Genomic DNA, 24,039 nt, shown 5'->3' on the forward strand with positions numbered 1-24,039 from the left:
TATCTACTACAGGCAGCTGTGTTTATAACGAAGGCAGGGCTTTTGAGCACAGGGGGATGGATGTAGTAGAGGAAGAAGACAACTTGATTGATCCATTTGCCTTAGTCGACAGAAAAGAAGACTGAAACACTCAAAGGTTGGAGTTTTAGGTGCCTTGCTCAAGGGCACAACGGCAGGGGACGGCATTTAGGAGTGATGCCAGTAACCCTCCTGTTGCTGGACCAAATATTATTTATTCCCTTCAGGACATTGGTGTTGAATCTGCAACCATCTAGTTCAGGGTTTTCCAACCTTGTTTCTGGAGCGCTACCGTCCTGTAGGTAAATCCAGAGTGTAGCACTAGGCCCCTCGAAATCCAATCTAGACCATGATACCAGTTCCACTGCCCCCCCCCCCTGATCAGGGACTGATGATGCAATTAATTGGAATTAATTATCAGGTAGAACAGAAAACCAGCAGGCTCCGGACCTCATAGGGTGTGATTTGAATAGCCCATGCCACTAGGCCTCATTGAGATACATAGAGGATTCATCTTTGTATCTGTGCCATCATTAGCGTCTGTGACAGCATGGGCAGCGCCATTGAGGCATCTCCAATATGAAGTAGTTCATTTTCTTCTTTCTTTAATTGGCTGATCACCTTCATCAGCCAATGAAGTTGGAAGTCCGACCCAGTTGACTACCTCACAACGGTGAAAGCCCTCAATGTTGCTGCCCATGGTAATAGGCCTTGAACTTTTCGACTTTCCTATTTGTAGGCTAAATAAATATAAATAGTGGTGAGTCATTGTAATTTCCCCAGAATACTCCGTCACTCACATTCTGGCGAATTCTTGTCACACAATTCAGAAAGTGTAGAACTGCTTTAGAGCTAATCTCAATCAAATAAACAGTCATCACATTGCTCTCGGCGCACAACAGTTACCCGGGTCTGTAAGGTGTGGCGCTAGGACCCATAGCCGATTTCTTCACCAGTGCGCTACTATTGCCAACGATCGTGCACTTCTTTAATAACTCCCATGGTTCATAGTCTGCACGTGTCTGTCATCCAAAGTGGATATGGCTGCGAACCGGGTCGGGAGGAGATGTAACAACAAGGTCCATTCCCCGAGTAGGGGTCCAGGTAGGGACCCGGGGCTTAGCTTGCAGAAGAGGCAAGCACGGGTCACGGTAAAGTACAACAGAAAGGAGCTCCAAAGGCGCTTGGATGTGGAGAAGTGGATTGACTGTAGTCTGGACGAGCTCTATGTGGGCAGGGTGAGTCCCATCTATTTGAAATTAAACGGATTTCTATTGATAGGCTACGCATACAGTCACATACCTAGACAATGGGAAACATTTATTTGACTTATTGTAAGAATACAAAAAGGGTTTTACGCAATAACAATTATTCAGTTTAGCATCAGTGTCCACTGCATGAAATAAAGCGACTTTGGCACGGGGTACGCAATCCACTGTAGCGCTGCACATCACTCTTCAGTTGGACTTAAATCACTATAATGAATATATCGGATTTTGGCGTATTTGGGTACAGCGGTTACGCAGCGATTGCGTATTTTCAGTCTCCTCAAGATATGTAAGTAAAACTATTCACAAAATGTGTCTGGAGTCGGTTTTTCAGAGATTGTACTGCCTAGTGTCCCTTGCGGTCTGGGATGTGGCTACGACGTTAATCCATTTTACGTGGGGGGTTGCCTGCCTTGTCTCCCTGCGCCTTGTCTGCTTGACATTCGATGAATCAAGGATGTGTAGATAGATGCCTTCTAGGCATAGTGCCGAATGACTGTCGAGTTAAAACAGCCTGCCATAATGGTAAATTCGTGGTCTCATCGAATCAGATGAATAGTATTGTGCATGTGTTTTCTTATCAGACACTATTAACTGGACACTTGTCCGTTTAGCTAATACCTCAAGCAAACACGTCTGAGCCACCAGAAGAAGATGGGATTAGAATAAACGACAAAGCCATTAGCAAGGCCATAGAGCACATGCACAGGACAACAAGGTTAACCATGTCCAGCTTTGTTTTCAGTTTACACCCTTTTTAGTCCATGTCAATTTCCTTCTCTGCATTCATTAAGGAAATGTGGGTATTGTCTGATGAATTTTATTAGCTGAACGAAATATTATCACACTTCATAGCCCTAAAAATAGACTCGGACATCCAATGCAAAATACACAAGTAGATATGGTAGATTCCCTTCATGTTGTTCCCTTCCTGTTGTATGTGAGGGTTGTATGTAAGGGGATGGATGGTCATTGGAGGACATTATACTACTGAGTGGGGAAGGCTGTCTCGCTGCCAGGGGTGACATGGGAAAGATCAGAGGTCCAATTGAAAGTGCTCCCAGATATATAACAGGTCTGTGGCAGGCTGGCCAGGTCGCTTAGTCTTTGCTGCTTTACATGGACAGCCTTGAGGGTTTATGGGCTTCTGGCTGACAAAACAGGAGGACCCTGGGGGACCTGGTGTGGTGTGTGGTATCATCAACGAGGGCAGGGGCACCAGAGGATGTTGGTGGGCATTGGGCCATGGCACTGCATGGTGGTAGCTGTGCGAGTAGGCGGGGTTGGAGACGATGGTTGATGTAAGGATGGGGTCGGTGCTATGGTGCAGATGTTTAGGGTTATTCCATACCAATAATCTCTCCATCGGACACAACCATCTCCTGCTCAGAAGGTATTTAACTAGAATGCTATAGAAACTAGACCTATTTGAGTCTAAAGCCTTCTGGGTGGGTCTCTTTTTTTCTGCAGAGCAATTAGCAGTCTGTTGTTCAGCATCTATTTTCTACATCCAATTCATAACACAGTAATAAAACATGGTAGTAAAAACTCAAAGTGTCTACTGCAAAGGCCACCACCTGACAGATGCTACCTAATGGCAGGAGTTATCACAATTCTCTACAGTCTCTGTAGTGACCATTATACAACCACAATGACAGTAAAAGCTGCCTCAGTGAGCCATCATATATATATATATATATATATTATAGCGTCTCTCCACATACTTAAAGAATAGAGAATATAGAAATATTGCATTTGATCATGACAGTTTGATGTTCTGTACCATTCTGTTTCTCGTGGGTGGATACAGTAAACACACTCAATGTCTTGCTTTCTCATAAACACACACATGGCCACAGCTTTATATCTATGTTAATTAGTTAATTGCTTTACTGATAGTGGAGCAAGCATGTGTAATTACGGTGTAATCAGATCTCCCCCATACTCATTTCCTGCTACACCAAAGCCCACCCTGGCTGGCCCTGCAACGTGAAAACCCCTGACCAGGCCTGAATGGACGCTAACTATCCCAGTTATTGATTGATGACATCTTTGTTTTCTGGGATGATTCTTATGAATGGGGGGGGATGGTGGTTTAGGGGAAGTGAAGGTCCCATATGTCACCAAAGAGCACAAAGAGAATACCCCCCCCCCCCATCACTGAGCCTGTTGTTGAAGCATTGAATGCAGCGCATCGCTTGGTCCATTATCAAGGGCCATTAGTCTTGTATCAACGCTCAATCGGAGGCCCAGATTAAGACCCCCGCAGTGTTCTGCTATCTGCGTGATTGTGTCCCAGGCTCGGAGTCTTTTCACTTTTTAATCCCGTCCCACGACTACACCCAGTCATTATTACCGTTCTATTGAGTCGTCACGGCCCACTAAGCCACACAGATGTGACAGCCAGTTGTTATGCAATTTACCACTACAAACTGGGAGAGAAAAACATCAGAGAACTAAGGATTTTAGAGTGCAATTGTTTATTTTTGTAGCAACAATCAATATCTAATGGATGTGAAATATCTATGGCAAATTATCTATAACAGCTGGTTCCCCGACGAATGCAATTTGTCGACGACGTGGAAATGAATTTCATAAGACTTAAATAACATGACATAATTGCGTTTATCTTGAACCAAAGCACCTGCCCACAATTTAGTTGACGAATGAATAACCTAATTGGAATGCGTTTAATTTGCATGCATATGTAGATGAGATAAACAGCCATCAATCATCTGATGACCAGCCCCATTTCCTGGTGTAGAGAGAACCTCTATTGGAAATCTCGCTGTGCCCGATCATATCGCAATCATTTGATATAAAGTCAATAACCACACAATCAATAACCACGATTTCACTGACAGCACTAAACCCATATTTTTCCTTTACATTCTTGACAATGAGACATTTTGGTAGTGTTCAGACCAGATGTTGTAATTAATAGTAGATAACGTGTCAAACTCATTCCACAGAGGCCCGGGTGCCTGCCGGGTTTTCGCTCCTCCCTTGTACTTGATTGGTGAATTTAAGGTCACTAATTAGTAAGGAACTCCCGTCACCGAGTTGTCTAGGTCTTAATTGAAAGGGGGAAGAAAAAAAAACGACTCCCCTGTTCCGGATTAATATGATGTTTACGTGCTGTAGCACCGAGTAACTGTGGGAATGCATCGGGTAAAAACTAGTCACGATGTTTTGAATAGTAATGACTTGTTAGAAAGTGACAGCAGGGGATGGCCGTCTGCCCTGATAAAAAGAGAGAGAGAGAGAGAGATGTGTAATAGCATGTCATACAGGCAGTAAAGAGGATGGGAATGTTAGAGAGTGGGAGAGAAGTGAGTGGGACAGACGAGCGATTTGACGGAGCGTGACTCTGGAAATGTATATGTTAATGTAGGATATCAGGGGTAGATAGAGACTGTAGTGTTTCTGCGTTTAGAAGTTTGCCTGTTGCGGGATATGCAATGGAAGGGGGGTAACAGCTGAGGGTTATAACACGATGTACACAAACTGACCCTCGTGCTCATTATCGGTGAAGTGTACTGTCTTGAGGCTGAATGGTTCATGTATGTATTAATTGGTTTCAGTTATTTTTATTGTTTATGTCCTTCCACCTCAATGGGTTATGGCAATTTTGTAAACGTGTGTACATTTAAAGTGCGGTCGCTTCACTTGTAAATGCGTTTACTTTCCGTCAGTCTTCAGATAAACCTGATGGTATTTTGACCCAGATTTATATTGCACCAGTGTGGGACAGGCCACTTACTGTATCAGGGTGTTGGCTATGGAAAACATTACACAGAAATGAACACAGGTGCACAGCTGGACACAGGGACCAGTGGACTACATTACCAACCAGAGTACCCAAGCAAACAAAAAACATTACCCTCAACCCACTGGCCTGGAAGTGATGTGGACTAAATTGCTGCCTTGGAGCCCTCTACTGATGCTGAACTGGGTGGAATGTTTCTCTTTCTCTCTCTCTCTCTCTCTCTCTCTCTCTCTCTCTCTCTCTCTCTCTCTTTCTCTTTGTGTGTGTCTATCTGTGTGTGTGTCTGTTAAAACACACTGCAGGCTAAACTAGAACTGATGAAAGGGAGTTCATTAAAAGTATCATTGCTAGAGATACTGGGGTGTGCTATATCATCTGATCATCACGAATGTAGGCTACATGAATCAGCTAGCTACTTTGCTTGTTTTGACAGCATAGCCTAGCTAACTAAACTCAGCAAAAAAAGAAATGTCCCCTGTCTTTCAAAGAATATTCGTAAAAATCTGAATAACTTGACAGATCTTCATTGTAAAGGGGTTAAACACTGTTTCCATGCTTGTTCAATGAACCATAAACAACTAATGAACATGCACCTGTGGAAAGGTCGTTAAGACACTAGCAGCTTACAGACGGTAGGCAATTAACATCACAGTTATGAAAACTTAGGACACTAAAGGGGCTGCAGGGTAGCCTAGTGGTTATAGCGTTGGACTAGTAACCAAAATGTTGCCAGATCGAATCCCCGAGCTGACAAGGTACAAATCTGTTGTTCTGCCCCTGAACAAGGCACTGTTCCTAGACCGATATTGAAAATAAGAATGTGTTCTTAACTGACTTGCCTAAATAAATCAAGGTTAAAAAAAACTTTTTAAAAGAGGCCTTTCTACTGACTCTGAAAAACACCAAAAGAAAGATGCCCAGGGTCCCTGCTCATCTGCGTGAACGTGCCTTAGGCATGCTGCAAGGAGGCATGAGGACTGCAGATGTGGCCAGGGCAATAAATTGCAGTGTCCGTACTGTGAGACACCTAAGACAGCGCTACAGGGAGACAGGATGGACAGCTGATCGTCCTCGCAGTGGCAGACCACGTGTAACAACACCTGCACAGGATCGGTACATCCGAACATCACACCTGCGGGACAGGTACAGTGGGGCAACAACAACTGCCGAGTTACACCAGGAACGCACAATCCCTCCATCAGACTGTCCGCAATAGGCCGAGCGAGGCTGGACTGAGGGCTTGTAGGCCTGTTGTAAGGCAGGTCCTCGGCAGACATCAGTGGCAACAACGTCGCCTATGGGCCCAAACCCACCCTCGCTAGACAGGACTGGCAAAAAGCATAGCAGCTAGCTAGGTTATGCTGTCAAAACAAGCTAACTAGATTTGGCTTGGAACCTACTACTGGCGGTATTAATTTCAAACTCATGTATGCAGGAAGAGAGGGCAGGGAGGGGACTCTAGATTCACACATTTACGAGGAATGATCTACTTTGATGGGCAATTCGTTGCATTTAAAGTTACAAAAGAAAATAGACTAAAATGGGCATTCTTTTCATAGGAGGGCTCTATCTGTACACCTGCCTGCTCATCTTTACTATTAGCCTCCTGCACACGTAAGATAGGACTCAAGAAAATACAAGTATAGGACACATTAGCCCACCTGACATCACACATCCCCCCCTCACGGAAAATTTGAATGCAACCTAAGGATAATGTGCAACCCAGACTTGGGACAATGAAAGCAGTGGAATCCCGATAAAAGCACTGCATCAGTGACTAACTCATCCCGACAGGCCTGACACATCATGTTGGTCCCACATGGAGGCTGTGTTTACTCAACACTTCCAGGAATGTGATTTTTTGAGCTGCTCATTAACCCCAGCATTACTAGTACTCGTTCTAGCGGTTGACAGCCAGGATGAGATGAGAGGGGTGGAAAATGAGCTATGCGTTTGCTTAATTGGTGAATATACAGCATGTATAATTGAGCGTTACAATAATTATTTTTGATGTTATGGTATGAATTAAGATGTTTTTACAGAATAGATCTGCTGATGCCCACTGTGTCGTTTTACTACATGTATATTACAATGCCATGTATTACACACGTCGTTGTGTCTGTGTGGTACGTGTATGAGACTGTTTGTGGACTTGCTCACGTGGCTGTGTTTCTCTATGTCTGTGTCTGTGTGTGTGTGTGTGGGCAATATGAGACAGTATTTCATTGGCATTTGGAGTTGAAAGAAAGGTCAGGGATGCCTGGGTAGGAAGGGGCTGCTTGGATCTTTCCTGGACGGACCTTTACACTACCGGCATCAGAATCTCTAAGTCGTCCGCCCCCACGACACCCACAGACAGAACCCAATGGGGCAGGTTAACCTTAACTGCTGAGCATTCAGGTCAGACTGAACTCTCTATGGCCTGTTGTGTGAGTGTCACTAGTCAACACGTCACACACCACACCCATGCCATCTTTGTTGTGTACTGCGGTTGGTGTTTGGATTAGGTTCTGAAGAGAGCCTTCCGTCTAGTCTACAGTGATATTTGCAGTCGTCTTCATCAATTTCCATATTTTGTTATTCAAAGAATCTCTGCCTTTTCCAAAAAGGGCAATAAAAAACGATCGGGGTTCATTTTTGGCTCAGTATGTTGATAGCAGCACATCATGAATAATGCCCTTTGAATGTGCTGTTTGTGCCAATGAGCAGACTTGCCCCCAGGGAAAAATAAATAAGATGGAATCTCACCATGCGACTCTTGGTCAGTGTTTGGCTAGAAATCACTTTGGAATGCTGTTCAGCATGAGATACGTAGTTTAGATAAGGAGTGTGTTGGTGACGACAGCATTTTATACTGAACAAAAATACATGTAAAGTGTTGGTCCCATGTTTCATGAACTGAAATGAAAGATCCCAGAAATGTTCTATACACACAAGCTTATTTTTCTAAAATGTTGTGCACAATTTTGTTTACATCCCTGTTAGTGAGCATTTCTAATTGGCCAAAATAATCCATCCACCTGACAGATGTGGCATATCCAGAAGCTGATTAAACAGCATGATCATTACAAAGGTGCACCTTGTGCTGGGGACAATAAAGGCCTCTCTAAATTGTGCAGTTTTTCACACAACACAATTGGCATGCTGACTGCAGGAAGGTCCACCAGAGCTGTTGCCAGAGAATTTAATGTACATTTCTCTACCATATAAGCCGCCTCCAACGTCGTTTTAGAGAATTTGGCAGTTTGTCCAACATCCAGTGCGTCCAACCACAGACCACATGTTTCCACGCTAGCCCAGGACCTCGACATCCAGCTTCACCTGCAGGATCTTCTGAGTCCAGCCACCCAGACAGCTTATGTAACTGTGGGTTTACACAACCGAAGAATTTCGGCAGAAACTGTCAGAAACCGTCTCAGGAAACCGTCTCATCTGCAAGCTCCTCGTCCTCACCAGGGTCTTGACCTGACTGCAGTTCCGCGTCGTAACCAACTTCAGTTGGCAAATGCTCACCTTCGATGGCACGCTGGAGAAGTGTGCTCTTCACGGAGGAATCACGGTTTCAACTGTACCGGGCAGATGGCTTGTATGGCGTTGTGTGGGGGCGAGAGGTTTGCTGATGTCAACGTTGGGAACAGAGTGCCCCATGGTGACGGTGGGGTTACGGTATGGGCAGGCATAAGTTATGAACACAACTGCATTTTATCAATGGCAATTTGAATGCACAGAGATACCGTGACTAGATCGTGAGGCCCATTGTCGTTCCATTCATCCGCCGCCATCACCTCATGTTTCAGCATGATGCACGGCCCCATGTTGCAAGGATCTGTACACAATTCCTGGAAGCTGAAAATGTCTCAGTTCTTCCACACCAGATACTGACTGGTTTTCTGATCCACCTTTTTTTATTTTTAAAGGTAACTTTTACCAACAGGTGCATATCTGTATTCCCAGTCATGTGAAATCCATAGATTAGGGCCTAATGAATTGATTTTCAATCTACTGATTTCCTTATAAAAGTCTTAGTAAAGTCTTTGAAATTGTTGCATTTTACGGTTTTTATATTTTTGTTCAGTGTAGTTAATGATCTGCGAAAATTTCTCAAATGAAGTAAGTGCATAGACTGTTATACAAATAGTCTCTGTTTTCCTCTGAGGCTTTGGGAGGAGCTGAATGCACTGTTTGAGTGTGACCGATTTAGGAGGCCGTGAGAAAGCGTAATGGATTCTGTCTGTGATGGAGAATGTCTGGCCTTGATGGTGGTGGCTTCCGTCCTTACAGCATACCTAGACTAGTAGTCTCTCTCTCTCTCTCTCTTCTCCCTCCCCCGCTCTCTCTGTCTCTTCTGTCTCTCCCTTTCTCCCTTCTCCTCAAAGGCATATCCTCACATGCAGTGTTCCTTCTGAAACTAAATCCTACAATTTATGGAGGCACTTTGATGGCCGACTCCAACAGCGGCGCAGCCATCTAAATAATATATATTCTCTTCCCAAATCATCCTTAGCCCTTAACTGCCAGCCCACACATCAAGCATTCTGCATCATGCATATGATGACTCAACAGCCGACATGGACGGACACACACACACACTGCAGTGCTTCAGGGTCTGTGACTATCTCTGGGTGTTGCACTCTAAAAACACGCGCAGCTTTTTCCTCTGTGTCTGTAAGACCCACGCAACTCAGAACTCAAGGCAAGACTTGTATTTTTGTCCTTTTAGTGAGTGACCTATATATTATATGCTCGTATCTGAGCCTGTCCCTTACATATAATGGGGTATGTGATAGCTGTATGTTAGTATACTGCCTCCACAATTCTGTTTCGTGGAGGATGCCCTGGGCAGAGTTTCGTGGAGGATGCCCTGGGCAGAGTTTCGTGGAGGATGCCCTGGGCAGAGTCCTAACATTTAGCTACAGGATGTAGTGGTGGATGGGTGGACAGTTTGACTGACCCTCTGTCACCTTGTGTCCCCAGGAGGAGGAGATGCCGGAGGAGGTGAACATCGACGAGCTGTTAGACCTGAAGAGTGACGAGGAGAGAACTCAGAGGCTCCAGGTGAACTGTACTACCCACTAGCGAAATCATCTGAAGACATTATCATTTGATCAACTTCAAAACTGTGTGAACAAGTTGTACTGTTTTTTGATTGTGGGACTTGCAGTAATAGCTGTAGATTTGGTTGCTGTTGAAAATATATTGTTTCAGTAGCAGGTTGGCCAGTTGAACTAAAATCATTATTTGGTCTGGGGATTTTTTTCCAGGAAATGTTTCACACCTGCAATAACACAGAGGTAAGTGAGGAAGTCTATAAATAATAGTAATATCAAAACAATATGTTTAAGATTGTTTTGGGTAGTATTTTATGCCATGAATGTTCCCAAGACTGAGTATATAGACTGCCACGGCGAAGAGACCAATCAGAGAACAGGTTTATGATGATGTCATTATTAAGGTATCAACATTTCAAGAAATTCCCTGGTTTTCCAGAAGTCCTGGTTGGAGGATTCTGGATTTTTCCTGCTTATTCCCTCCTGATTTCGGGAATCCTCCAAACTGGGATTTCGGGGAAAACCAGGGAATTTATTGAAAGTTCCCGGAACTTTGTGACACCGGTCCCTTAAAATGTTTACAAATTCATAACCTGCTATCTGATTAGTCAATGTGACGGGACCAATCAAGAGAACAGGGTTATGACTATGTCATTATTAAGGTTGCAAAATGACTAATCAGATGTCAGGTTATGACAATGTTATGATGAAGGGACCAGTCAGAGAACAGGGTTATAAGGATGTCATTATAAAAGGACAAAATCACCACTGATCAAGTCTGGGTTGAGTCCCACCCAAGTCATGAAAGTGTGACTTGAGCCAAGTCCAAGTCCTAAACTCCAGTACTACAACGCCGGCCTTCCTCCCTCTCTCTCTCTCTGTCACCTCCTTTCTCTTTCTTTCAGGCAAATAAGTAACTAATGATAACTCTGCATATAGTAGCCGACAATGCTAGTCTTGTCCCTCTTTCACACGGTCCCTGTATCCTTTGTGATCAGCATTACTTAACCTGTCCATTATGGGTTGACAGACCATGTTGACCCCCCCCCACACACACACACACATATATTGATATCATACACACAAAATGAATGAAGTGCTATCTCTGAAACATGTTCCCTTGTTGTTTCACTGTGAATTGCTCAACATTACCAACGCTGTGTATCACGGCCTCTCACTGTATCTGTTCTGAGCATGTTTCATGTGATGACCGATTGCCTTTCTTCCCTGCTCACGTCAGGTTTTCATCAAGGAGCTGGTGTTGAAACTCCACGGTCTGCAGAAACAGGAGGACCTCCACAACGATGGCATCGAACAACCCCAGCTACACATCTTCCCCAACCGGCAAGATTCTGCAGACCGAGAGGTGATCTGAAGGCCCTGTTATGTTACCCTTCAAACCCAGCACCCCATTCCCCAGCCCGATGTCATGGACCTTACCTGAAAAACATGCATAACATTGAGTCTTGCGGGTCTATACACTTTGCGCTACACACTGTCAAATACACAGATCTGACCACTTATCAGAAACATTGCAGACACCTTATCTTCTGTCCACACACACACACACACACACACTACAATGCACAGGCAGTCCCTGCAACATTTGGACCTCTACAATGTCATATGAATTATGTTTTATTTTTGTCAACTTATAAAGTGTCCGAATTGTGTGAAACAGGCTGCTTCTCTGTTGGGTCGCTACTGCTACTTATGTTCTGTGTTTCCTCGAATTGTTATGCTGTTCTCTCTTATTTTCCAGTCCATTGCATAATGCTTTTATTGCAAAGCCCATGAAGGTGTCAAATTGTTGGTCTGTGTTTTATGTTGTGAGATGCACCTCTAATTCTGTTTAGCTCATAAACCATAGGCAGAGTCCAGCAACATACTGTAGGTACCAGTGTCAGTCTGAAGGTAAGAAAGACCACTAGGCTTTCATATATCCCAATGGGTTAGTCGATTGTACCTAGCTACAAGCAGGCCTACCATATTTTCAAACTGTATCCAGCAACATGAGACAATAGTTCATGTGGTCAAGTGGAAGAAAAAATCTCTCTCTCTCTCTCTATATATATATATATATATATATATATATATATAAAAAGGGGATAAATATTGTGTTGTGATATTCCCAATGAGTTTAATGACCATATACATAAAGCTACAAAGGATATTTTTCATGAAGACCAAGCAGTATTGCTTGGCAGGTTGTCAACTGTCACTCACAAAGTGCGTTTGGGCTAGCTATTAAGGAAAATGTACGATAACATTTAAAGCTGTCAGCAATACCAGGTCCTTTATTTCTTACCCAAGTGTTTGTATATCTATAGATGGAATGCTGAGGATTTTTCAGTCAGCTAAAGGATAGTACCCCAACTGCTTCACTGTTGCCCATCAGGTACACAATGTTTCGTTTTGCATCATTTTCAACACGGTTTGTTAATGTGTAGTTCTCTGGCTGGTTGTATTGCTTGTATATTTGGTTTGAATAGATTTTAAATTCAGCTTTTCCAAGAGTAACTTTAAATCTTTAGGATTCATACAGTATAGTGTTTTCTAGATTAGAGGCTGTATTTACGTATTACCGCAAGGTAGTGTTGGCCAATGTGTTTATTTATTGAATTGTTTTATTTTTTAGATGTGACTTATGGATAAACAGCGCCCTCTCCTGGCTAAATGTACTGAGCAGTAATTTACAACAACATTACATTTGACCATGACAGTCTACTCTGCACACCTTTTGGGAACTAGGTGTTTATTTAATCCCATAGGGGTCACCCCATTTACCATCACTGTAAATAGATTGCTAGGGTGTGACTGAGGGTAGACAGATAGTAGCCTATATGATGCTAAGTGAAGTGTCAGTGCAATGATTTACATTTACATTTAAGTCATTTAGCAGACGCTCTTATCCAGAGCGACTTACAAATTGGTGCGTTCACCTTAAGACATCCAGTGGAACAGCCACTTTACAATAGTGCATCTAAATCTTTTAAGGGGGGTGAGAAGGATTACTTTATCCTATCCTAGGTATTCCTGAAAGAGGTGGGGTTTCAGGTGTCTCCGGAAGGTGGTGATTGACTCCGCTGTCCTGGCGTCGTGAGGGAGTTTGTTCCACCATTGGGGGGCCAGAGCAGCGAACAGTTTTGACTGGGCTGCGCGGGAACTGTACTTCCTCAGTGGTAGGGAGGCGAGCAGGCCAGAGGTGGATGAACGCAGTGCCCTTGTTTGGGTGTAGGGCCTGATCAGAGCCTGGAGGTACTGAGGTGCCGTTCCCCTCACAGCTCCGTAGGCAAGCACCATGGTCTTGTAGCGGATGCGAGCTTCAACTGGAAGCCAGTGGAGAGAGCGGAGGAGCGGGGTGACGTGAGAGAACTTGGGAAGGTTGAACACCAGACGGGCTGCGGCGTTCTGGATGAGTTGTAGGGGTTTAATGGCACAGGCAGGGAGCCCAGCCAACAGCGAGTTGCATCCAATGATGCATGTAATATCCGAGACGAGTCAGATATTTCAAGCACTCATAACTTTATCACAGCAATCCTACAGTATTAACTATTACTCAATCCAGTCCAATGCTATCTAATCTGACAGACATGGTTCATTGGAATAGCCTGTAGATGGCAGGAGAACACAAGTCAACATTTCCTTTCTCATTGTATTAACGAGGAGACGGGACACCATCGAGTCAGCGTCAGGAATGTCTTTAGTAAGATGAAACCAGATATGCTTAGAGAGCATTATGGGTACTGTAGTACATCATGCTACACCTCCTTTTATCATGCTACGGTCGTTAGCCTCAATTTCACAATTTACGGTGGAATTTTGCATTGCTCTAAAACGCTCTGTGTATGTATACGCCTGTTTGTTGCTGAAGCTTGTCGGATCCACGAGTCACAGACCAACCAGGCTCCTCGTCACCTTCACAATTGTGTTGTGTGTGTGTGTGTGTGTGCTGTCAACACACCTTTGACTATATTTGTCGTGTAAACATGACAAATTCCACCTGAGAATTAAGGATTTCTGGTGTGTAAGGTGCATATTTAGAAATGTCGTCATGTGTCATGATCATGGAATCAGATGAACTTGTGAAGTGAACTTTCCCCCTTGACAGTCCATGATGGTTTGGTATAAATGTTGTTCCACGAAATTAGTGCCTTTTGCATCCCTTTGCTATTTTAAGTAAAAATTGTGCGGCAATATTGAATTTTAAAAGCCAGTTATATGAATAAATGTCCCCTTTAATATAGACCACATAGATAATTCAATACATCTGATTTTAAATACGAATAAAGACTAACTAAAGTGCCAAAATTCAGCATTTTGACACCCTCTGTGACTTCTAGGAACCCGCTTAATCCCCACATTTCTCTTATGTTTTCACCATCCTTGTAAAACCCTAGTTATTTTGGTGCTTTGACAAAGTCAATTCTGAAAATTCTTATTTATTTAATGTGATTAGCGATTAATTTATGACTGTCCCTCATTTTAAAGTCAACCCTGTTAGGTGAACTGAACTCTCATTTTAAAGTCAACCCTGTTAGGTGAACTGAACTCTCATTTTAATGTAGTGAAACTATTCTTTTTCAAATATCTTTTCAAAATAAACATTGGATATCTAATAGTCAAACCATAGTGTAAAAACAGGTGAGCTGGTTCTACTCTTTTTGGCCATTTTCTGGTGTTTTGTGGTGGGGAAATGAGCGGGTCGAACATAACATGTCAGCCCTGTTACCCATAGTTAGACAGGCTATAAATGTAACATAACATGTCAGCCCTGTTACCCATAGTTAGACAGGCTATAAATGTAACATAACATGTCAGCCCTGTTACCCATAGTTAGACAGGCTATAAATGTAACATAACATGTCAGCCCTGTTACCCATAGTTAGACAGGCTATAAATGTAACATAACATGTCAGTCCTGTTACCCATAGTTAGACAGGCTATAAATGTAACATAACATGTCAGCCCTGTTACCCATAGTTAGACAGGCTATAAATGTAACATAACATGTCAGCCCTGTTACCCATAGTTAGACAGGCTATAAATGTAACATAACATGTCAGCCCTGTTACCCATAGTTAGACAGACTATAAATGTAACATAACATGTCAGCCCTGTTACCCATAGTTAGACAGGCTATAAATGTAACATAACATGTCAGCCCTGTTACCCATAGTTAGACAGGCTATAAATGTAACATAACATGTCAGCCCTGTTACCCATAGTTAGACAGGCTATAAATGTAACATAACATGTCAGCCCTGTTACCCATAGTTAGACAGGCTATAAATGTAACATAACATGTCAGCCCTGTTACCCATAGTTAGACAGGCTATAAATGTAACATAACATGTCAGTCCTGTTACCCATAGTTAGACAGGCTATAAATGTAACATAACATGTCAGCCCTGTTACCCATAGTTAGACAGGCTATAAATGTAACATAACATGTCAGCCCTGTTACCCATAGTTAGACAGGCTATAAATGTAACATAACATGTCAGCCCTGTTACCCATAGTTAGACAGGCTATAAATGTAACATAACATGTCAGTCCTGTTACCCATAGTTAGACAGGCTATAAATGTAACATAACATGTCAGCCCTGTTACCCATAGTTAGACAGGCTATAAATGTAACATAACATGTCAGTCCTGTTGCAGACAACAAACTTCCATTCCCCCCCATCACAAGGGAATTTACATCTGTTTTCAGATTAAATAATCAATCTTGTTACTTAATAGGCACTTAATATAGTCATTTGTAAAAAAATAATAATAATAATTACCTCTTGAAATGCGGAAACACATTTTGTCTGTGCTCTTTATGACAGAATGTTAAAAATAGGTGACTACTCAAAAGGCACCCAATTGGTGGAACAACTGATAAACCATTGTACAGTTGAAGTCGGAAGTTTACATACACTTATGTTGGAGTCATTAAAACTCGTTTTTCATACACTACACACATTTCTTGTTAACAAACTATAGTTTTGGCAAGCGGGTTAGGACATCTACTTTGTGCATGACAAGTAATTTTTCCAACAATTGTTTACAGACAGATCATTTCACTTATAATTCACTGTATCACAATTCCAGTGGGTCAGAAGTTTACAACAACTAAGTTGACTGTGCCTTTAAACAGCTTGGGAAATTCCAGAAAATGATGTCATGGCTTTAGAAGCTTCTGATAGGCTAATTGACATCATTTGAGTCAATTGGAGGTGTACCTGTGGATGTATTTCAAGGTCTACCTTCAAACTCAGTGCCTCTTTGCTTGACATCATGGGAAAATCAAAAGAAATCAGCCAATACCTCAGAAAAAAATTGTAGACCTCCACAAGTCTGGTTCATCCTTGGGGGAAATTTCCAGACCCCTGAAGGTACCATGTTCATCTGTACAAACAATCGTACGTAAGTATAAACACCATGTGTCCACACAGCCGTCATACCGCTCAGGAAGGAGACACGTTCTGTCTCCTAGAGATGAACCTACTTTGGTGCGAAAATTGCAAATCAATCCCAGAACAACAGCAAAGGACATTGTGAAGATGCTGTAGGAAACAGGTACAAAAGTATCTATATCCACAGTAAAACGAGTCCTATATCGACATAACCTGAAAGGCCGCTCAGCAAGGAAGAAGCCACTGCTCCAATACCGCCATAAAAAAGCCAGACTACGGTTTGCAACTGCACGTGGGGACAAAGATTGTACTTTTTGGAGAAATGTCCTCTGGTCTGATTAAACAAAAACAGACCATCGTTATGTTTGGAGGAAAAAAGGGGGAGGCTTGCAAGCCGACGAACACCATCCAAACTGTGAAGCACGGGGGTGGCAGCATCATGTTGTGGGGTGCTTTGCTGCAGGAGGGACTGGAGCACTTCACAAAATAGATGGCATCATGAGGGAGGAAAATGATGTGGATACATTGAAGCAACAGCTCAAGACATCAGTCAGGAAGTTAAAGCTTGGTCACAAATGAGTCTTCCAAATGGACAATGACCCCAAGCATACTTCCAAATTTGTGGCAAAATGGCTTAAGGACAACAAAGTCAAGGTATTGGAGTGGCCATCACAAAGCCCTGATCTCAATACTATAGACAATTTGTGGGCAGAACTAAAAAAAAGCTACAAAGCCTACAAATCTGACTCAGTTACACCAGCTCTGTCAGGAGGAATGGGCCAAAATTCACCCAACTTATTGTGGAGCTTGTGAAAGGCTGCCCGAAACGTTGGACACAAGTTAAACAATTTATAGGCAGTGCTACCAAATACTATGTCAGAGTCCTGTGTATAGGTGGCAGGGAAGTCAGGCGCAGGAGTCAAACGGAGTGTAAAATGGAGTCTTTTAATGAATGTCCATGTAACATGCTCCATAACACTAATAAGAACAGATGTAAACAAACATGACGAGGACCCGTCGCCCACCTATACAACAAACACAACACTGACAATCAACTATCTCTGACAAAGACATGAGGGGAAACAGAGGGTGAAATACACAACAGGTAATTAATTGGATTGAAAACAGGTGTGTGGGAAGACAAGACAAAAACAATGGAAAATGAAAAATGGATCAATGATGGCTAGAAGACCGGTGACGTCGACCGCCGAGCACCGCCTGAACAAGGAGAGGCAACGACTTCGGCAGAAGTCGTGACACACTAATTGAGTGTATGTAAACCTCTGGCCCACTTGGGAATGTGTTGAAAGAAATAAAAGCTGAAATAAATCATTCTCTCTACTATTATTCTGACATTTCACATTCTTAAAATAAAGTGGTGATCCTAACTGACCCAAGACAGGGATTTTTTTACTAGGATTAAATGTCAGGAATTGTGGAACTTCCGACTTCAACTGTATCGTGAACCAAGGATCAATGAGTTATTGGTTGATGGTTCATGCTCCTACAGACTGAGGCTGTATGTAGGCTGGACAAACAGCATACAGTAAAGGGTTAGAACTCCAAGTGCATTGTTCCACAGCATCAATACACCCCAAAGTCTCACAGATGCTCAAAGCACATAAACAAACATGGGCCTCAAACAAAGAGCTTTACACATGAACTCTATGACCACATCCGTGTGTAGGTGTGTTCATTGCAGAATACGTTCATTAACAAAGTGCAAGACGACGAGGTAACGGGAGAATACTCCAAAACAGATCCGTTTCAGCTCCATGTGGGGCTCGCTTCCATCCTGATGGCCAGCGGATAGGGCTTAGGGGGTGGCCTAAGGTTATTGACTGAAAATAGATCAGCTCTATGAAAGGGGTGTTTCAACATGCATATGGGTCTAAAACAAACAAACAAATGAATATACTAAATGAAAGTCTAGCCACAATAACCAACGGCAATTAGTATAATCAGCCTCTCTCCCTGAGGGGCCTGTAGCTCGCTATGGAGGGGGAGGCGGTGTGTGTGTGGGGGGCAAAAATGGGATGGCCCACTTCCTCAGGAAAAAGCATCTTGCGCTATAGCCAGGAAATGGCCAACGCCAGCCCTGGAGTCCAGACGAGCCTCTGGAACAGAGAAGCAGGCATTGCTTCTGAGCTGTCGGACCTACGAGGACACAGCAACTCACACACCCACTTCGACCAGTTACATTGTCCGTGTGGCCCAGGGATGCCACTGCTGTGAGAACCACAGGGATCCTCTTCTTAACAGCATAACAAGGTAAGAGCTGGACACTGGGCCCGTCTGAAACCATATTACACTTTTCATCTCAGTTTCATGTTGTCCGGGGTGCCCCTGGTCCGGCTGGGCTCCAGTCAGAGCTCCCCTCGGAGGCAAGTGTCCTCTCCCACTCATAGAGAGCAGGGCTCCGTATTGGTCAGAGCGGAGACCAATGAGAGACCAGTGAGCGGCGGTATTCAGTGGATGCTTTCTTTAGAGTCATTCAGTATGTCACTGCTGTTTCATGCAAAGTCTGTATGGTATGTTTATGCATCTGTTGTTGTGTCTGTACTATAGTCTATGGAATAACATCATTTAAATATAACTTCCTCCAAGATCAGTATTTTGTTAGCATGTATCGCAGCACTTGATAATACATACAGGGCTCCAACGCCTTGTGGATCAGGAAAAGCCATGCATAGATAACTACACGAATATACACAAAGAGCAGATTTGCTTAATTTTGAGTCCTTCTAGAAACATCCCACATAGTGGACTAGCCACAGCTGTTCATCTGTTGGATGTTTTGATCATGTTTTCTCTGGGTGAAAAGTGAAGAGTACATTGGCTACGCAAAACAACGTAACTGAATTCCGTGGGTGAAGCTGTAACGTCGGTGCCGTTTTAACCAAATGTTTCAATGGTAGGAATGCCTTGTTTGATGCGGTGTAAGTGCATTTCAACTACACTGACCCGCTGACCACATGTCCAGTGTTGAGGGAGCAGCCGCCTGATGATTCATTGATGATTATCTGAGAGTCCATCAGGGAATCTCTGTTGTCGTCTGCACTGTTTGTTCCTGCGTGTTTGTGACGCATGCACGGTCACGGGAAAATTCAAAGTCACTTTTTCTAGAAACATTAGAGCAACAATGACAAAGTCTAAAGATGAATCATATGAACAGTAGCTTAATATAATCCTTCAGTCCTATTTTGTATTTATTTAACCTTTATTTAACCAGGAAAAGCCCATTGAGACCCTGGAGGCTCTTTTTCAAGTGGCCAGTATAAGTCTTCTTGTGAGATGTCTTACAGTGAGGCGCTATGTAACCAGGGCCCCCATTATTCACTCCTTAATACAACTGTGGGCACAGGTACACCTAGGCAATTCAAGTTTGGACAGTTCAAAGGAACAAGACCTGTTCCCACTAGGGATTTCAATGTTGAACGATCTGACCTGTACTTCAAAACGTATAAAGTAAAGAGTTTCTGTCTGGCCTTAATGATGCTACATGGTGTGATATAACATGCTATAGTAGTCATAGCAGTCACAGTACCTTATGAGAGATAGTACAATGTTTTCAGGCTATAAAGTGTGTTAAGTGGATAAGTACACTGTTAAAAATGTGTGCTTTGCAACAACAAAACTAGTGACAACTGAGTTGCCACCAACTTGAAGGAGATGAAACCTTAACTTTGATGGAGTATTGAAACCAATAATCCCGATGATGTTTTGAATCCTGTCTATTGCAGAATTGGATACTTTTTCTGAAATGTCTTCATGTTTAATATTATTTTATATATTTGATCATTTGCCATTATATACCTTTTTGGCAGGCATTGTCAAATACAGTATTCAAACCACTAGCACTGGCTAGAGTTTTTACAGCAAGTATTGCAGGATACTATATTTGCCGCCACCATTTGAAGTTGGAAATGTGGGAATGGGTTCTCTCATTATTGAAAGTCAACTTTCCTGACAGTTCTGATATCCATTCATCATGATTCATTACACCTCATGGCACAACAAGCTGCTTATTAATACTAATAAAGAAATACATATTTATTTTATCAAACATGCATGCAACATTGTGTATATAACAATGTCAAAAAAAATATTACCCACAATCCTCTAAAAACAGAGCCACGTTGCAAGATAGGAAGTGCAAGGAGATTAAACCAGAGACTTCCAATGAGTTCAATAACTCAATTTTCTCGATCTTTGGTAATCCTCATAAAAGACACTTACATTTTGAGCAACATGTTAAGTTGGATTTATTCTTAGTTGTTTTGGTAAAATAACATTCGCCTCTGAATAATATTTTACTGTGTAATTGATTGTGTAAAATTCAAATAGAATTCCAATGTGTTTTGATGCTGCCTTTTACATGCACTGAAACAACAAAAAAGCGTTTTCACAACACTCTTAAAACCCCCAATATTCAGATTGAAGGACTACTTTGGCTGTTTCAGAGTACCTCTATTCATTTTTAAAACCCATTCGGTGTATCAGAACACTTCCATTGGGTTTACATTCAAACACCCTCCAAACACCAGATCTCAGCTTAGGTGCACTACTTTTCATGGTTTCATGACACAATCATGGCGTTTTGAGACGTTCCATTTTTACAGTGTCATATATCCAGTAAACAACCGCAAGCAATACAAAACTTGACAAAAAAAGAGCAACTTCATTCTCAACATCAGGGACAGAACTGCCTGCCAAACTGAGGACATCGTGGTCATGTTGCCAAGGTCAGTGGTACCAATGCCATGATTGCAAAAGAGTTTCACTCAGGAAGGAAAAGCTGAGGCAGAGAGAGACAGAGACAGAGACCGAGAGAGAAACATGGGATGTGTGGGAGTATACTGTACATAATTACATTTGTCACCAAGCCATTACAGCACACCCTTTGATAACCAAAATGGTTCTGTGGGAATCTTCTTGGATCCTCTTTTTCCTACAGTCCACATTACAATTGACTCGCCTGCTGAGTGATGAGCTAGCTGCATCCCCCTGCCGTCCACCTGAATTAGCATTGAATTCGAACGCTCTGAACCTCTTCAGGTCAGGGAATGAGTTTGACGTCTATCCGCTCCCCAGATGGGTGAATCGTGAAGGCACCCGGATGCTACCTACTGCAGTCAGCGCGAATAAAGGATAACCGTAATTCCTCATGTGCTGTTGGCTGCGTTTGTTTGAGTGGGACAGGAGACAGATTGATGCACTGAGACTGATGAACCGAGAGGGCATTCAATAGGGGCCCTTCACTCAGTGTGGGTTGGTAGAGGTGCTCCGAGGGGGCTTCCCGTGGCCTGTGTGGGGCGATCAGTGCAGGATGCAGGCAGGCTATGATTGGAGCGCCCCCCCCCGCTGTTCCCACACACAGGTGCTACATTGTGGAAGGTTACATAACCATGACGACAAACAAGGAAAATGTCCTGATTGGCCAGAGAGGGTGACACGGTGAATATTTTTGTTGAATTCACATGAAATTCATGTTAGTTGACAACTTAACAAAAATGTCAATCAAAACTAGACATTGAACTGACGTCTGTGCCTAGTGTCATCCAGCCTGGAGTGGTTTGGCAGTGGTTCCAGGGCCATACCAGCGGTCTGTGGTTTTGGAGAAACACACATAGAGGGGTTGTGTGGACAGAGTGGTCTATAAAGATGTGTTTTTAGCATCTTTTAGCTTATCCCGAGGAAAAATGTCACCTGCCCGTGTGAATGCAGATGCCACTGTACAATATGCATGGGTTGAGAATGCGAACGGTATCGCAGAAGATGGAACCCTTTTCTAATAGCATGCAATCTTGTTCGTTCAGGAATTCCAGAACCTCAGTGGCAGAGCCTCTACCTCAAGAAATATTGAGCTACTAGAACTACCCTCATTCTTTTGCCTATCTTTTCAATCCTAGAGTGAAAGACGCTGAGATGATAGAGATATGGAATCCATTCCACAGTCATGAAGATGACCTAAAGATAACTCACTGTCTAAAAACCCAAATAACACTTGGGGGGCCGTTACGAAACCGCCGAAACACTGCCAAGATGAACTGTAGTGACAGCTTGGGGAAAAGGATAGAGAGACAGAGAGAAAATGTTGGACTTGACAATGAAGAAGGCAATCTTATGCAGCGCTATTTCCTGTTCCCTAAAGCCTGAAATACACTCCAATTGCGTGGCTCCTCTTTATAGAAGCCAAGGCACACAAATAGCCACTCTGTATTCACAGCACGCCTTAGATGTGCTGCCAGTGGCTATGTTTCCTGTCCCTCTCATCACCCACATGCCAATCAACAGGAACAGGCCCAACTAGTGGTGTGCTCAAAGTGTTTCCACTCAGACAGATCCAATCACTGCTCTGCAATTCATCTGTTTGGGACAGGACATTGGAGGACTCACTCAACGGGATGCTGAAAGGTGGCAAAGTTCATTCCAACTCTCATATCCATGCAGTGCTTGGTCTCTACTCCCAGACACTGGAGCATACAGAGCACCCTGATTCTGGCCAGGGGAGACTATTCAGAACTGTATTACCTTGACATTTTAGTCAGTTAGCAGGCACTCTTATCCATAGCGACTTACCTAAGCAATTAGGATTAAGTGCCTTGCTCAAGGGCACATCGGCAGACATTTAAACCTAGTTGACTCTGGGATTCGAACCAGCAATCTTTCGGTTACCAGCCCAACACGCTTATCTGCTAGGCTACCTGCCGTATATAGTGTGTATCCATTTAGTGATGGATTGCAAATCATTCTCAAATGATCTCAGCGAGGGTAAATCCCTGCTCGAGTGCACAGGTGTCAAACTCATTCCACTGAGGTCTGAGTGGCTGCAGGTTCTTCCGCTCCTCCCTTGTACCCGATTGAAGATTCAAGGTCACTAATTAGTAAGGAACTCCCCTCACCTGGTTGTGTATGGCTTCATTGAATAAGTTTGACACCCCTGGTGTACTGTATCTTCATGCAACTCGTTGTCTCTGACAAATAAGTTCTGGCATTCCAGCATGACTTAGCACTATGCGAGGTGGGGTAACTGAGTACTCAACTGCCCTTAAAGAACTGCAGGTCAACTGCGTTAGCCAAGGTGACTGGTGGTGGCCACTCGCTCTTCTGGTTCAGAGTCTGTGTCCAGCGGCAGCCCAGGTTAATCAGTATCACCATCCATTCTCAAAGTCAAAATCACTAAAAGCTTGATGCTTGTTGTGAGTGCTGTGCGTGCTGTGTGAGTGCTGTGCAAATTTTTTTTTAAACACTTACGAGAAACCATTGCTATTCTAAAGTGTCCACCGACTACGGAGCGTAAATATTTATAATTCATGTGTATTAGACTCTTTCACTTGTCCCCATGACTTAACCTTGTAGAACTTTTTAAGATGGTTTTTGAGGTCAGCCAGGCTGAAAGGGCACTCTGGGGACCATCCTTTGTTTATGCATCAATACATCTGCGGCTAAGCTTTTCCCAATTGTTTACTGTACTCTCAGCCTCCCAGAGGCTCAAACGGATTTCTCAATGTTTTTACTGAGTGCCAGA

The 24,039-nt window shown here is 43.2% G+C and overlaps 2 protein-coding genes across 2 annotated transcripts in view; both read left to right on the plus strand.

Annotated features, from left to right (window-relative positions):
- Nucleotides 1–853: 853 nt before the first annotated feature.
- Nucleotides 854–12,185, plus strand: LOC115142142 (protein phosphatase 1 regulatory subunit 14A-like). Its single transcript, XM_029681610.2, has 4 exons — nt 854–1,256; nt 10,030–10,110; nt 10,317–10,346; nt 11,344–12,185. The coding sequence occupies exons 1-4, from the start codon at nt 1,059–1,061 to the stop codon at nt 11,476–11,478; spliced, it is 444 nt and encodes a 147-aa protein (XP_029537470.1). The 5' UTR covers nt 854–1,058; the 3' UTR covers nt 11,479–12,185.
- Nucleotides 12,186–18,634: 6,449 nt separating this feature from the next.
- Nucleotides 18,635–24,039, plus strand: part of LOC115141577 (tumor necrosis factor alpha-induced protein 2-like) — a 35,752-nt gene continuing 30,347 nt past the window's right edge. Inside the window, exon 1 of the mRNA XM_029680576.2 lies at nt 18,635–18,779. The gene's annotated coding sequence lies outside the window, so the exon portion shown is untranslated. The remainder of the gene's footprint in view (nt 18,780–24,039) is intronic.

This window comes from Oncorhynchus nerka, linkage group LG14, assembly GCF_034236695.1.
Source record: "Oncorhynchus nerka isolate Pitt River linkage group LG14, Oner_Uvic_2.0, whole genome shotgun sequence".
In the NCBI taxonomy this organism is placed as follows: Eukaryota; Metazoa; Chordata; class Actinopteri; order Salmoniformes; family Salmonidae; genus Oncorhynchus; species Oncorhynchus nerka.

Excerpts from the sequence above, each read along its gene's own strand:
- LOC115142142 (XM_029681610.2), top strand. The coding sequence starts at position 1,059 with ATGGCTGCGAACCGGGTCGGGAGGAGATGTAACAACAAGGTCCATTCC. Across the intron at positions 1,257-10,029 it reads ACGAGCTCTATGTGGGCAGG|GAGGAGGAGATGCCGGAGGA; the intron begins GTGAGTCCCATC and ends TTGTGTCCCCAG. Across the intron at positions 10,347-11,343 it reads ACACCTGCAATAACACAGAG|GTTTTCATCAAGGAGCTGGT; the intron begins GTAAGTGAGGAA and ends TGCTCACGTCAG.